At 40.3% G+C, this 15,441-nt stretch overlaps 1 protein-coding gene across 1 annotated transcript; it reads left to right on the top strand.

The window, feature by feature from the left end:
• Positions 1-7,400: 7,400 nt before the first annotated feature.
• LOC132761914 (glycine N-acyltransferase-like protein 3) lies at positions 7,401-12,099 on the top strand. Its single transcript, XM_060754959.2, has 5 exons — positions 7,401-7,478; positions 7,770-7,877; positions 8,513-8,639; positions 9,514-9,634; positions 11,679-12,099. The coding sequence occupies exons 1-5, from the start codon at positions 7,401-7,403 to the stop codon at positions 12,097-12,099; spliced, it is 855 nt and encodes a 284-aa protein (XP_060610942.2).
• Positions 12,100-15,441: the final 3,342 nt, after the last annotated feature.

Genomic DNA, 15,441 nt, shown 5'->3' with positions numbered 1-15,441 from the left:
TGGGCTCAAGTCCAGGGGGTGCTGTTGCTCTATCCTCTATGATGAAGAGTCGTCAGGACTTCCTTCTTCCTTTTGGTCACCCAGCATTTTCTGATCTTCTTTCTTTATGGCGTTGTAAAACACCTCCCCTGCTTTTTAGCGGTACCTAATTTCTCTTTTGACGTAGAAAGGATGCCAAGGGAAAACATCCCAAATCCAACATAACCTACAGACCAGAAAATGCATGGACATTTTATAAATGTTTGAAAGACATTGGAGAGAATAATCATTTGCTGTACTGTTGAAGGCTTTCATGGTCGGAATCACTGGGGTGTTGTGTGGCTTCCGTACTATATAGCCGTGTTCTAGCAGCATTTGTGACTAGCATCTTGAAGATGCCAGCCACATGTGCAGATGAAACGTCAGGAGAAATTGCTCCTAGAACACAGCCATACAGGCCAGAAACCACAGAATACCCTAGTCATTCGCTGTGATTGGTACAAATTACAATCCACAATCTCATTTGTTCAAAAATACATTTGTGTTTGCAAGGTGTACAGTTTGTGATTGGTGAACAGTATGGCAGGAAACTGAATAAATCTTTTTATTGGAGGAATTCTGGAGCTGGTTTTCTGATAAGTTTCTGCCTGCAGGAACTCATCAGCCTGGGATGAGTTTTCTTTGGGGAAACAATGTTTGTTGATCGATATTGGCTGGCAAAGCCAAAATTGAAGAGTTGCATTTTAAAATATTATGACTGTAACTGAGGCTTGTTATAGTTTGTTGTTTGAAATGTAACTTATAGATTTTTAAAAGTAACTGTGTAAGTTCTATTGAAAGGAGATGGATTTATTATCTTCTCTATTTAAAATTGTATAACAACAACAACAGCAATAACTTTATTTTTGTACCCCGCATCCATCTCCCCGAAGGGAGTTGGGGCAGCTTACATGGGACCAAGACGGATCAACACAGTAAAAAAAGTAACACATTAAAATGCAAGCACCAGTATAAAACAAACTAAAACAACATTATATCAATATATAAAACACACCAATCAACAACCAATAACAAATTCAATTTATTGTATGGTATGGGCATCCCTAAAACATCTCCTCAGTCAGGAACCATAGTTGCAATCTGCATACCCTTTGCAATGTTTTGGTTGTTCGTATATTGTTGAGAATCTGGTCTAAAAAGCAGCTCATAAATAACAGAAATATCTTAATTAATTTCTCATAAGACTGTCTGCCAATAGATTTTTTTGCAGATTTAAGTGGTGACTGTTTTAAACCATAATGGTCAGAGGATGGATAAGAAAGTACAGTGTCACAAATCTGTGACATTGAATAGATATCTATCCATGTCGATAAATATCACTAAAAAGGAACAGAAAGGCTGCCCCCAAATTATAGTATAAATGTGGATATCTCACCATGTTAACTACCTTTCTTTGGTGACAGGATAAGATGCTTCTGCAAGGGAATAGGCAATGCTGATTGTAGCAGTGCTGTTAGGAGGATCTCCCATGTCAGACAGGCTTTTGCTGAGAAGCCAGCCTAGGGACCTCATCACATTGATGAGGTCTTGTACAGCAATCCACCCGCCTTTGTGGTGAATTGGAAAGGTAGTGGGCTAATCCCAGTGCTCTGCACCCCCAACTCGCCAGCAGCAACAACACTTCCCAATCACATGTGGGGAAGTGTTGTTGTGTGGCTTCCTCCCGCAATGAAGCCTGGCCAGAAGTGAGCCTGTGTCATCTGATGGCCAGCATTAGGCTCTATGGCTCCACTGGGGCCAAAGTATTCTATCATGATGAAAATGACTAATGTGATGAGGTCATAAATGAACCAAATAGCTATTGGGAAGCTGCAGCAATGAGAAGGTACACTGGAGAAGGATCTGTCAGAAATGGAAAATGGCAGTGATACACAGTAGGCAATTGTAAGCCTTCTATCTTGAAACCATAGTGACGGAACAACCTAAAATGAAACCAAAGACATAATCAGAAATTGTGATTTTCAGGATAGAAAGCTCCAGCTATTGGGGAAGAGCAAAGATATAATTAGCACTGTGGTTACTGAGGAAATTGGACTCAAACTCAAATGATGCCCAGCTGTTGCCATTGTCAAAGGTGAAAGAAATATTTGAAGCTGTTAAAGAAAACAATGGTAAGCCACTCTTGAAGCCTTTTGCTTTGAAACCCCATTGATGAAACAATCTAAAATGAAACCAGAAAGAGCATGAGAATATGTGAACAGAAGGGTTGCCATTTTCAGAGGTAAAAGGAAAAAAAATGAAGTCGCGTAAAACATATTATAGGAATTTGGAATGTAAGAAGTATACATAAATCAGGGAAAATAGACATTATAAACAACAATTGGACATTAACAACCTCATCACACGGGGGTAAAATTGGTGATATACGCCTATCTAACCCTGGTCAACCATTCAGCCGGCCAGCTCCCATCATACAACATTGTGCTGGCTCTGTGGGTGAAGTGGGCCAGAACTGGTGCCCTGCTGCCACCGTGACAACCACTGAATTTAATGGAGGGAAGCTTCACATGAACACCACACTTTCCACCATGGGATCAAAAGCCAGAGGATCTGGGCAATGCGGAGCATGGGGTGGTGGCTTTTAGGGCTGGGCGGTTTCGTTCGTTAATTTCGTAATTCGTTAATAATTCGTTATTTTTTGGGTAAACGAAGCGATAACAAACCATCCAGGAGCAACTAAAAAATGAAACGAATTTTTAAAGCTATTTCGTAATTGTTTTGTTATTGTTTCGTTATTATTTCCGTATGTGTCTGGTGCAAGTTTTATAGTTGTTTCCCTCCCCTCTCCCTGGTTGCAAGCGGTCGGCATTTACCCCACTTCCGGGTCCCTGGCCTCTGCTTAAGTGAATCAAATTCTCCTCTCCTCCTGTCGTCACCTCACCTCGTTCCTCACTCTGGCCTGCGTGCATTGGGCAAAGAGACACAGCAGCGCAGCACTCAGAGAACTGCCTGTTGCCTGCCTAACCTCTTTCCTTCTCCAGGTTAAAACGATTATATTTAATATATTTATTATTATTATTATTATTATTATTATTATTATTATTATTAAGAATGGATGGCCATCTTTCAGTACTGCTTTGACTGTCCCTTACATTCACGAAGGCAGAAAGTGGTTTGTTATTATTATTATTATTATTATTATTATTATTGAGAAGAAGCATTGTCAAACCAGAATAGAGATCTCACTCACCCACCCTCCTCTCTCTCTCCTTCCCCCCCTTTCCTTCTCCAGGTTAAAACTATTATATTAATTATATTTATTATTATTATTATTATTATTATTATTATTATTATTAAGAATGGATGGCCATCTTTCAGTAGTGCTTTGACTGTCCCTTACATTCACGAAGGCAGAAAGTAGTTTGTTTCACCCCTCCTCTCTCTCTCTTTCCCCCCTCTTTCCTTCTCCGAGGTTAAAACTATTATTTAAAACTATTATTTTCACGTCGCGCAACCGCGTCCGCCATTTTAACGAATTGATTCGTTAATATTAACGAAATTTCGTAAATACCGAACTTTTTTAAGGGAAAATTTTGTAATTATTTTAAATATCGAAACAAAAAAACCCCCCAATTACAAATCGATTTTAGAAACAAATTTTTCCGTTGTTACCCAGGCCTAGTGGCTTTCCCACGCCCTGTGGCAAAGTGAAGGTGACATCCACCTTTTTTGGCGGTCATATGGCGAGGTAGATAGAGACTATCATACTTGAGATGACTGAGCTAAAGTAAACAGGAACTGAATATTTTGTTGGATAATTGCATTGAATCCGTGGAATACATTCCCATTGCTTCAATAGCCCAGCAATGGTTGAGAGTAGCAACTGATTTCCATTCTTTTTTCACAGTCAGGCTTATTCCTTTGCTGGTAGAGGTGAAGATGCTCCCCCACCTTCTTTCAATCTACAGAAGCTAACCTGATTGACAAGTGAATCTATTTCCACAGTTAATGCTGATATACCTTTTCCCACTACACTTCTGGGTGACATCCTAGATTTGGAGTTCAGGACAATGTGCCTGGAGCATGAATTGTCCTCCTCTGACATAGAAAGCTGGGAGGTGTCTGCTTCTGATGCTGCTCAATCTACCTGCCCCAGCACCTTCTACTTGAAGAAACTGTCTTCTAACCACTTCATCACACGGTCCTTGGGAAATGTTCCAGAATGCGTCAGGGAAGCTTCCTCAACCGAGCCCGCTGGATGCCATCACACAACATAAGGCTTCTTCCTGCTGGGCTCCTTAGAGGAAGCATACTAGTAGCATGCTAGCATGCTTCCCAGAGAACATGGGAGGCTTCCAGTGTTCTAATTCAGAATAATGGGGGGATGCTCACCCCCCCCCCAGGATAAAAGGCACAACAGGCGATGTGGGGCATGGGACAAGGCTTTCCCCCTCCTGCCTGCCAGATTTGCCACACTGCATGGTGAATTTCCCCGCTGCTGTCTAGCTTATTGACCTCAGTGTGATGAGGTCCGAAGTCTAAGAATTATGAGGGGGGGGGGCAATATTACATAATATATAGACATATTTAAAAGAACTAATACTTAATAATACTGAAGTCCAGAGTTATTGTGATGTTCACCTGGAAATGCTAAAAGCAGCAAATAATTTTAGTTCTCAACAGAAATTAAGGTTGAATAGGTTCTTGTGGGTTTTTTCGGGCTATAGGGCCATGTTCTAGAGGCATTTCTCCTGACGTTTCGCCTGCATCTATGGCAAGCATCCTCAGAGGTAGTGAGGTCTGTTGGAATTAGGACATTGGGTTTATATATCTGTGGAATGGATGGGGTGGGGCCAAGAGCTCTTCTCTGCTGGAGCTAGGTGTGAATGTTTCAACTGACCACCTTCATTAGCATTTGAAGGCCTGGCTGAGCTAATGAAGGTGGTCAGTTGAAATATTTACACCTAGCTCCAGCAGAGAAGAGCTCTTGGCCCCACCCCAGCCATTCCACAGATATATAAACCCAATGTCCTAATTCCAACAGACCTCACTACCTCTGAGGATGCTTGCCGTAGATGCAGGCGAAACGTCAGGAGAAATGCCTCTAGAACATGGCCCTATAGCCCGAAGAAACCCACAGGAACCTAGTGATTCCAGCCACGAAAGCCTTCGACCAAGCATGTAGCCAGGGGAGGGGCTTGAGGGGCTTCAGCCCCCCCCCCCCCGAAATTCTCATGGTGGTCCGCGAGAAGGCCTTACTGGTACATTATTTAAACTGTTATGTTTATTCATATCATGATCTGATCACCATGCTCAAAATATCCCATATGCATGGAGGTATTGGGGCAACGATACAAAAGGTTTGCTAGGGTAGACCCTCTTTCACTCAGATTCACCCCCCCCCCCCAAATCAAACTCAGCTCCCCCCGAATTAAAATCCTGGCTACAATACATTAAGGATGAATAGTGTAAGAGGTAATCATTCTTAGTTCATCCATATCCTTTGGTTTTAAAAAATGTCAATGGACTTTCAGCTGCCTCCTTGTGTAAAGTTACCGCACTCTTTTGCATTTGTGCCATCAAATTTCCAGTATTGTCTAAGCAATAGAGTAAGTACATTAGGAAAATACACTGGTGGGTTGTAGTGCCGGGTGTTGTTTTCACACGTTACTGTCACATGCCACCATGCAACCCCTCCAATAAAATAATACTGATGCAAAGGATTAGCCTGGTGCAGTTAATATTATACACTTTCCTGAGATGTACTCTGAACTTACATAAGCAGGTCATTTCAAAACAAAACTGTCTTTCAGCCAATCTTCCTTTCCCACTTGGATGGCAAAGTACAATTCTGTTAATTGAACTTCTCTCGGGAATAAAAAAATTGCTTTTCTGATTGGCAAAAAGTCACATTAAAGATTCCCACCAAGGCTGACGTTAGGTACTCCTGCAGCTCTGTGCTAAGATTTTCTTTTCTTCTTCTTTTCTAGGTAAGTAGTAACTGTCACTGAGGATGAAACATGAGTAATATTTCCTTGAAACCTGGAATGCTGGTTTGGGGGTATTTATTTTTAATGTTCAATTTGACATGAAATATGCAATTAGAAAAAAGTGTACAGTTTCAAAAATGATAATGCACCATTAGGAAAATGGAAATGCACATTAAATGTTTATTACACACGTCATGATCTTTATCAGAGTCATCTTGGTGAAAAGAGGAGAAGCTCCATATTGGAAATGTATTACTTTTTGCAGTAGAGCTTTGATGAGGTAGAAGGAATGGTTCTTCCACTAAACTGGGATTCAGAAAGTATGTAGACTGTCCTGCTAGTTAATAGGCTAATTCAGATTCCAAGATGAATTGTTACAGTGTCGTAGAATAGAAATTATGGATAACAAATTAAAGATCTTTTCACATGATGCTACTGTCCCGTGCCATTCACATTATTGGGGATAACAGCAATTTACTAGTATGATTGCCCTTGTTATCACACCTCTTTGAGAGTTGTGCAACTGCGATGCATCAGTGATCTGAGGCCCTGCAAGCGGCACTTCTGATTTAGCAGCATAACTCTGCCCTCCCATATTTTCACAACTCTGTTGGAAGAAACTTAAAACTCCAGCAAAGTTTATTTTTTTATAAAAAAAACCTTTTAAAATATTATTTGCTTTGGGGGGAAGAATGGGAGAGGAGGACAATCCTGATCCCTGACTATTTTCTGTGTTGCTACAGAAGTGAAAGAATCGCATTGCAATCTGGGGCTATGACTAGCTTTCCGGTCAGTAGCTGGGAAAGAGTTTGTTGTGAAGTGGCAGACTGGCAATGGTGGCACATGTCATAGTGCAATAGGAACTCCCACTAAAGGTGACAGTCCTGCTTCTTTGCTGGTTTGTTACCTGTGTGATAAAGTCCTATAAGACTATATGCAAGGAATAAACCATGCTTTGCATTTATCTGGCTTTTCCTCTTAAGTATGAGAAAATTTGAGCAGATGGAATATTTGCTTTTAAACACACTAGAATTTTGTGTAGGTGTTCTTCCCCCCTACATGTATCTATTATTTACTGCATTTCTATGCCGCCTTTCTCAGTCCGGAGAAAGCCCACTTCCCTAGTATTCCATAAATAAATGGATCATTTACAGCTACACTGATCAATTGGATTTTGCAAATGCACAGGGATCGCTCATATCTAGTGGAAAGATTTTATAAACAAGGACTAAAAAAGCTATTGACTTATTGGTTGCCGAAGAGCATACAAAACATGCAGTTTCACTTCACATGGCAAGTCATTCCAGACTTATTTCATTTAAGAATATGTGTGTGTTTACAATACCTGTTTGGAAGACTGATGTCTGTCTGTTCATCTCTCTCCTTTTTCTCCAGGTGCTTCCCAACCACACCTCCATCTAGTAGCCAGCTATGCTGATCCTGACCTGTGCCTCAAAGTTGCAGTTTCTGGAGGGTCTTCTGCAAAGGAGCCTACCTCAGGCACTTCCGGTAAGATGCAGTCATCCTCCTGTCCAGGTTTCATGACCAGCTTTTCCTAGACAGCTAACAAGGATCTAGAAGGGCATGACTTGAAGTTTGGATTTCACAGATACTTATGGTATGATAATGTGGAAGTGACTACTAATTTTAATAATCAGCTTCTGAGATATGCTTTATTATGAATAAGGAATAGATTTAGGGTTAATTTTAGGAATAAAATTCACTACATTTAATATTATCCTGGAAGAGTTGTGCTCAGCTTTTGCTCTGCGTCAGCCTAACCCCATATTTCTTTAATAGGTTTATGGGGCTGTGATGCACATCAACCGTGGAAACCCTGCTCAGCATGAAGTGGTGGTGGACTCTTGGCCTGAGTTTAAAACTGTGCTTACACGCCCACGTAAAGGGGTAAGTCATAAAATCTAAGTATTGGATAGGATGATTCTTCCCATATAGCCAGCTCCAAGCTGAATGGAAGACTAGCTGAAACAATAATGCAAACCAATCTAAAATATTAAAACAATGTCCTTCTTTGAATTGTTAAAAGCAACTTCTTCAGGCTAATTACAGCCTTCAGTGGATCTCAAAATAAGCTTCTTGAGGTGGACCTTCATCATGGGATTAACCAGTAACACCCAGCAAGTCTCAACTTGTGTGTCTGAATCTCTGTATCATGTGTCCTTCCACTTCAATGAGAGTTTCCCTATATGTATCCTCTCTTTTCCTCTATAACCATGTTGGTTTCAATATATGTGGAAATTTTCCTCTCGGGATGCCCACTACTTTATGCATAATCAATTCACTCATCACTAGCTTTGAGATGCTTTATCAAATCTACAAAATGATTACAATGGTCATCTCCTTCCCTGACACTGGCACTTACCAAAGGAATTCGGTTTTTCTGGTTGGCTTCATTGACTGTATATTTTCATTGCTCTTCAACACTAATCTGATTCATCTTTCTCTTAAGGATCCCAGCCCCACTTCTTGCATCTTGGCAGTAGCTATAATTTCCTGATGTAGCTTTATACTATCCTCTGCAGGTGGTGAAAGACAAATTGGATTTTTATTCCAATTTGCATGCTACTTTTTATTCAGACATGGACACCTGTCGAGCTCTCTTGGAAAATGAGGACATCATTGACTGGGGAAGAGCTTTTCAGCTGCAAGGTGGGTCCCTGCAAGTGAACAATAAACTCATGGGCTGGATCATCCTTGTGATAGAGATGCCGATACAAACTGGAGACTGACAGCACATTTCCCACCCCATAAGATGTTCACTTGCCTACTTGACCCTCACAATTTTAGAACAGGGTACACCAGATCAACTTTGTCAGCAGTTGTTCATACAATAACCCAAGACAGGAATTCTAAAGTCCTGGAACATATTACAAATAATATGTATCTAGAGCCATGTTGATACCTGTCACTGATCCATTCAAATCCATTTATGTACTGTCAGAGCCAGTCAGTGAGTTCCTAGAAAAATCTTGCAGACCAGGAAAGAAGGTAACAGGTTAGTAGCAGTTGGCATCAGTGCCATTGAAATATTAATATCTCAAAATTATTTTTTCTTTTGAAGAATTCTACACAGACCCGCATAATGTTTTGGGTGGAGTGTGGTCAGCCTTAGCATGCACCCCAGTGATATACCGAATGCTTTCCCCCAGATGTGCATTGTCTATTGAACTGTATATTCTTTATATCTGTACCTTGAAAAGCAAGAATTTTCTGCACTTTGAGAGATTAAAGTTGGCCATCTACATTCACAGATTCAATCATCCACAACTTCAAATATTAATCTTATCATTTTATGTAGGAGACACCACTTTATTTAAACATTGTATTTGTATATAACATGACATTAGTGTTCATAGATTTTTGATATCCAGAGAAGGTCCTAGAAACCAATCCCAGGAGATACCAAGGGTCCATTATATTAAAAAAATGCCACTCTCGGTTAGATCACTAGTTTTATTTTAGAATTATGCTTACAATGGCTATACAAATGCAGTAGTTAAAAGGTTGCCTCTTGTTCACACAGGTATCCAAGATGGGATATATGAAATCACCAAAGATATAGCAAAGACCAGAGGTGTCCATCTGAAGACATACAGTTACTTGCCACTGATGCACCCAAACCCATCTACTCTCTCTGACAGCCGGTGAGTGTGTTTGATCCCTCCAGCCTGCCATCACCTGGCTGCTCGGAGGGACTGTGCAGAGCTCTTTAGTTGAATAAGAGACATCTGATAATTCTGTAACTAACTTATATGATATTTGTAGTAACATTACAGTTGTAGATAGTCCAAACACACAGCAGAAACACTCTTTGTGAATTTCAGCCTCAAACAGACTTTTATCCGAAATGTGAGCAAAAGAATCCTGCTTCTCCTGAATCCATGTACCTATTGCAAGGTCTGACCCTATGGGCCTGAAATATTGCAGATATGCTAGTAAGAATAATGTCACTTTTCTAGGCTTTGGTCCACTGCACATGTGGTAAAATTAATAAGGATTTTCCTAATAACAAACTGTGGGGATTCATATCATACCTCCTTTACCAGGCTTAATGGAACTGGTCATCACATTGTAAAGCACCTGCAAATGAATATCATCCTGCTATGCCTCCTCTTGCAGGTGAATGCACCCAGGCTGGTAACGCTTGCCATATTTATAACTTTTATGATCATACTGCTAACTGCTGGTTCAGTTCCAATGTCAGGATACCATCACTTTTCTGCAAATGGAGAAAATGGGCTTGGCCACAGGAGGAACATCAATTTGCTAAATAGTCATTTGGATAAAGGGCAAACATGCCAACACAAATATATGCTGAGTTGGAATCAAAATTCAGACATTCAGAATTCTCTGGCCAGCTTGGCCATGGTTCCTGGGAAACTGAAGCAGCTGTAGTGCTAAATGTAATGCTTTGAAACTCTGGCAGGAGGTGAAGTACACACAGCGAGAGAATGTCTGGACAAAAGAGGTTAGTATAGTAGACATTTCTCCACCCAGTGCTATCACTGTGTAGGAAACAGGATTGCTCTTCCTGAATACTTTGGAATACTTCTACTGATCATCATAGCTTGTTCCAAGATGTTTGGACTGTGGTGTTTAGCATTGCCTCTCTGCTTCTTTTTTTAAAAACTCAGCAAAATATTATCAAATATTATTGATTGAAATCATAACGGCATCCAAAAGAAGAACAAATAATACGTGCTAAGAAGGTCTCACTTGTGTCAGATATTAGACCCATTTGTTTGCATACAACACAGCTGGATGATCAGTACAATATTTTAACAATGTGGATAGTTAGGATGCTTCCAGGAAAAGCTTTTACTGTGCAATTGCACTGCCTCATTCATGTTGGGTTACAGATGATGCAGAGATTGTTGACTTCGGTTTCTACCTTTCCTGTGGTTTTCCATTGTTTCTGCTGTCTTTTCCTCCTTTCTGTACATTAGTTTAAATTGTGAGTAGGAGTCTTGTGTATGGAAATCATCTTTTAAAATAATTATAATAATATCTTTATTTATATCCCACCCCAACAGGTGGGATATAAATTACGGATTACTGTTATTTGGCAACAGAAGGGTAATAATAATAGTTCTAGGTAACACCCATATGGAGGTGATCTGTATAGGGGTGCATTTGCACTGTCACATTAATGTAGTTTGACATCACTTTAATGTACATGACCCAATGCTGAGGAATCATGAGATATGTAGTTTGGTGAACCACAAGCACTCTTTTGCAGAGAAACCTAAAGACTTTGTACAACTTTGACTCTCATGATTCCACACCATTGAGCCATGGCTGTTAAAGTGGTGTCAAACTGCATTGATTTGACAAGATTAATGCACCCTCAAACCTGATTTGCATTGGTGAGTCCACCTCTTTCCTTATAAATATCTTTACAGGTAATTATTACAGTCAAAGCCTGGCTTTTTCCCACTTGAAAAAAAGGAACCTCTTGAAAAATGGATCTGCACCAAACCAATAGAATAAAAGTTGACATTCTGTCCATTGTACAAAATACTCCTGTCCCCAAGTTGTGCAATAAACATAACAGTTTATTTCTCCACTCATTTTTCCATTCGTTAAGAGAAAGTAGAAGACTTTCAGCTTGTTCAAGCTCAGGGCTTTCTCCTGAAAGTTTATTCCTACTTGCTCACCCATTTTTACTCCCTTGCCTTTGTATTTCAGGTTCAAAAATGACCTCCTCCACTTTGGCACCCTCAACCCATCCCATGCATCCACACTCAATGATGCTTGGGACTTTGGGGGCAATGATCTGAGCCTGAGCTATGTGGAAAGCTTGATCTGCAACTTCCCTACCGCTTGCCTCCTAGATAAGGAAGACCAGTTGGCGGCTTGGTCCCTCAGTGATCCCTATGGTTGCTTAACACATGGCTACACCTTCCCTCAGTATCGGGGACAGGGATGGATTGGACACATCCTACAGAATTTGGGAAGAAAGATGCATGCTCTTGGCTTTCCTCTATATGCTGGGGTTCTGGCTGAAAATGAACCCTCCATACGATCACTACAGAACCAGGGGTTCCATGTTCATGCTGGAACATATTACATGCTTATTTTGACACCAGTCCCCAATCCCAAGAATTAGCAGGAGTCATTTTTCCAGAAATTTGGGGCAACAATTTTTGCAATTATTTGAGAGAAGAAACAAAGAGATGTTAGGCTGGAGTGAAAAGATTTAAAGACTTGTTTTGGTCAAATTCAAGAATGATAATATCTGGGATCTATGGTCTCAGAAATAACTATTTTTGAGTATTCATCAAGGATACAGATATTCCTAAAGAATAATCATGTGGATATGTTTTCAAAGGCTCTCTGCTTGATCTTCTCACCACCCTCCTTTTTCTTGATGATTTATTAGACATTTCTTAAAATCTCTTAATTAAATTACTAACAATAACACAATTGTATTATATTATGGTTGTAAATTCATAGAAGGTTACTTAGCTTCTTTTGCAGAATAAGTGTTACTTTTAGATACTGTACCTTTTCTGCTTCACTAAATGATAAAGGAGGAATGCCACATTCCTGCGTTGTAGGTGGTGAGTTGTGACTATTTCACAACATAGTAGTAAGTGGAGGGATGAGAAAGTAAAGTGTTGAAATCTATAAAGTTTAATAGACACATGTACATATAGATCTTCTGGGGAGGCCCTGCTCTCGGTCCCACCTTCTTCACACATGTGATTGGTGAGGATGAGAGACAGGGCCTTCTCAGTGGTGTCCCCTCACCTGTGAAACTCCCTCCCCAGTGATATTAGATCACCCCACTCCCTCCTGGCTTTGAGACCAAGCCTTCTGAAAATAATTGTAGTGCAATAGATGGATACAGAATATGTGCAATGACTACTGGAATGGCTTCGAATTGCGATTGTGGATGGTGTAATCTGAGGCCATCCACAGTTGATGTGATGTTTTAATGTGGTTTTAATTTTGATTTAAATGTTTGTTTTAATTGTATGTTGTTTTTAGACATTGAATAGTTGGCTTGAGTTCCCTTTGGGGTTGAGAAGGGTGGGGTATAAATATGGTAAATAAATAGATATAGATAAATATCTGAACAGCATGTCACTGCAAACAGGAGAAAAACTGCCCTCAAATTATAGTATAAATATTGATTTGTTGTCATGGCACTGCTTTTCTTTGGTGACAGGATCACATAAGAATAGGTGATTCTTATGATGGGTCTCCAATGTCAGTCAAACTATATGTGCCTAACAGCTAATGGGAAGCAGCAGTAGTGGGAAGGTACACTGGAATTTTGCTAGTGTTATGAATCGTAATGTAAATATCTGATATGCAGGATATATTTTCATTCACTGGACCAAATTTGGCACAAATACCCAATGCACCCCAATTTGAATACTTGTGGGATTGTGGGTGGTATTGATTTTTTTCATTTGGGAGTTGTAGTTGCTGGGATTTATCAATCACCTACAATCAAAGAGCATTCTGAACTCTACCAAGGATGGAATTGAACCAAATTTGGCACAAAGAACTCCCATGACCAACAGAAAGTACTGTAAGTGTTTGGTGCCCACTGGCCTTGAGTTTTTGGAGTTGTGGTTCACTTACATCCAGAGAGCACTCTGGACTGAATCAATTATGCATCTGGACCAAACTTGGAATGAACACTCAGTATGCCCAAATGTGAACACTGGTGAGGTTTGGGGGAAAATACACCTTGACATTTGGGAGTTGTAGGTGCTGGGATTTATCGTTCACCTACAATCAAAGAGCATTCTGAACCCCACCAATGATAGAATTGGGCCAAACTTCCTACACAGAACTCCCATGACCAACAGAAAATATTGTGTTTTCTGATGGTCTTTGGTGACTCCTCTAACACCGCCTCGTAACCCTCCCAGGGGTCCTAACCCCTAGGTTGAGAAACACTACTCTAGTGTGATGGGGTCCAAAGGACTAGAGAATAAATCAACTATAATTGCATTGAAGCATTCAAATACTTCTTAGCATGCACAGTTCCCATTGGTTGAATCAGCCTGCAGCCTGTTGGGAGTAACCAAGGATAAAACATTTTTTCAATTAGAAAGAATTTTGTGAATAGAAAAATAGGTGTTTTATACCACTCAACCACTTGAATAAGCAGCTTTGTTAGTTATGTCCTACAATGTAAATATCAGTAGGTTTATATAAAACAAGTAACTCTCTTTAAAAATGTATAGGGGGATACATCTGCAGTGCAAGGACAGCAAAATATGTGCTTCCTCGGCGAGATACAAGGCCTTGGACAATAGAAAAAGTGAAATCTACTGGCGATAAGATTCTGCCAAGAAAGGAAAGAAATTGGAATTTAAAATTAAAAACAGTAGTCCCTTCAGACTTGAAGAAATTTAATATCTCAGAGTCTTATAAAATCCTACAGATTTTCCAAACAATCCCTTTTTGTTCAGCCTAGACATGGAGACATGGCCTTGAATGTTATCTACTTTCCTAACATTTGCTTCTAAAATGAAAAGTCCAGTCTTTATTCGCCTGTTTTCATTTTGCCAATAAATGATATTCGAATGTCTTGTTCTGAAATATGTGTAGTCTTGACTTTTTGTGCCATTGCTGTTATTGTACAGCTTCAAGTTGCTTAGTGGCTTCATAAAGGTTATGAGCAATGAGCAAGTACTAGAATAATGTTACAATATATGATATAACGTAGGTAATTATGTGTGTCTGTATCCTCATGAAAGAGGCAGAGAAACCATGGGCTGAAATTTGGCAAGCTATTTTACTAATAAACGCATTTAAAAAAACAAACAAACCTTGAGGTGTGACTCCCTTCTCTCTTACGGATTTTATCAAGTGATTTCCAGTTCTTTTCATGTAAAACCAACTAAGCAGAGCTTGGGATTAGTAAGCTACAAGCAACACAATTACATTTCAAAACTAATGGAGTGAATAGGAACATAGCCTTGGTGGGTAGCTAATTGCTTGTGGACCAGCAGTGGTCAATGGAGCATCACTTGGAGCAGTAATGGTGTGGAATAGTTTTTGTGCTACAGGAATGTGCCTTTGGAGAGGCTACCCCTGCCTCTCCAAAGGATAAAAAGAGTGGAAGGTGCAGCCTTCAGACCAAATTCCTTGGGGCAGCCACATCCCTGCCTTCGCTCCCCCATCAATGGCCAGCCAGTGAGGAGCAGGTGAAAAGGAGGGCGGGAGATTTCAGCTCTTCCAGAGTGGAAGTAGGACTCTTTTGTCATCCTGCCACCTAGAATCTTAGTGGCCACCCCAGTGGCTTTTGGGTTCTGTCATCACCCCTTCCACGGTTGTTCCTAGGGTGGTGGCCTTGGCTTGCCCATAAACCATCTCAGCTTACCGGCAAGTGATAGCTCACAACTGACTCAGGCTGGGGCTCTTCCACAATCCACTTAATGACACCACAACTGAAAAAAATCTATGTTCCTCTGGACTTTTACCA

The sequence above is a fragment of the Anolis sagrei genome, chromosome 1, assembly GCF_037176765.1.
Source record: "Anolis sagrei isolate rAnoSag1 chromosome 1, rAnoSag1.mat, whole genome shotgun sequence".
In the NCBI taxonomy this organism is placed as follows: domain Eukaryota; kingdom Metazoa; phylum Chordata; class Lepidosauria; order Squamata; family Dactyloidae; genus Anolis; species Anolis sagrei.
The sequence above is the reverse complement of the archived record's forward strand: the minus strand, read 5'-3'. Positions and strand labels throughout refer to the sequence as shown.

Coding starts and splice junctions, on each gene's coding strand:
- LOC132761914 (XM_060754959.2), top strand. CDS start 7,401: ATGCTGATCCTGACCTGTGCCTCAAAGTTGCAGTTTCTGGAGGGTCTT. Junction 7,479..7,769: donor GCCTACCTCAGGCACTTCCG/GTAAGATGCAGT, acceptor TTTCTTTAATAG/GTTTATGGGGCTGTGATGCA. Junction 7,878..8,512: donor TTACACGCCCACGTAAAGGG/GTAAGTCATAAA, acceptor TATCCTCTGCAG/GTGGTGAAAGACAAATTGGA.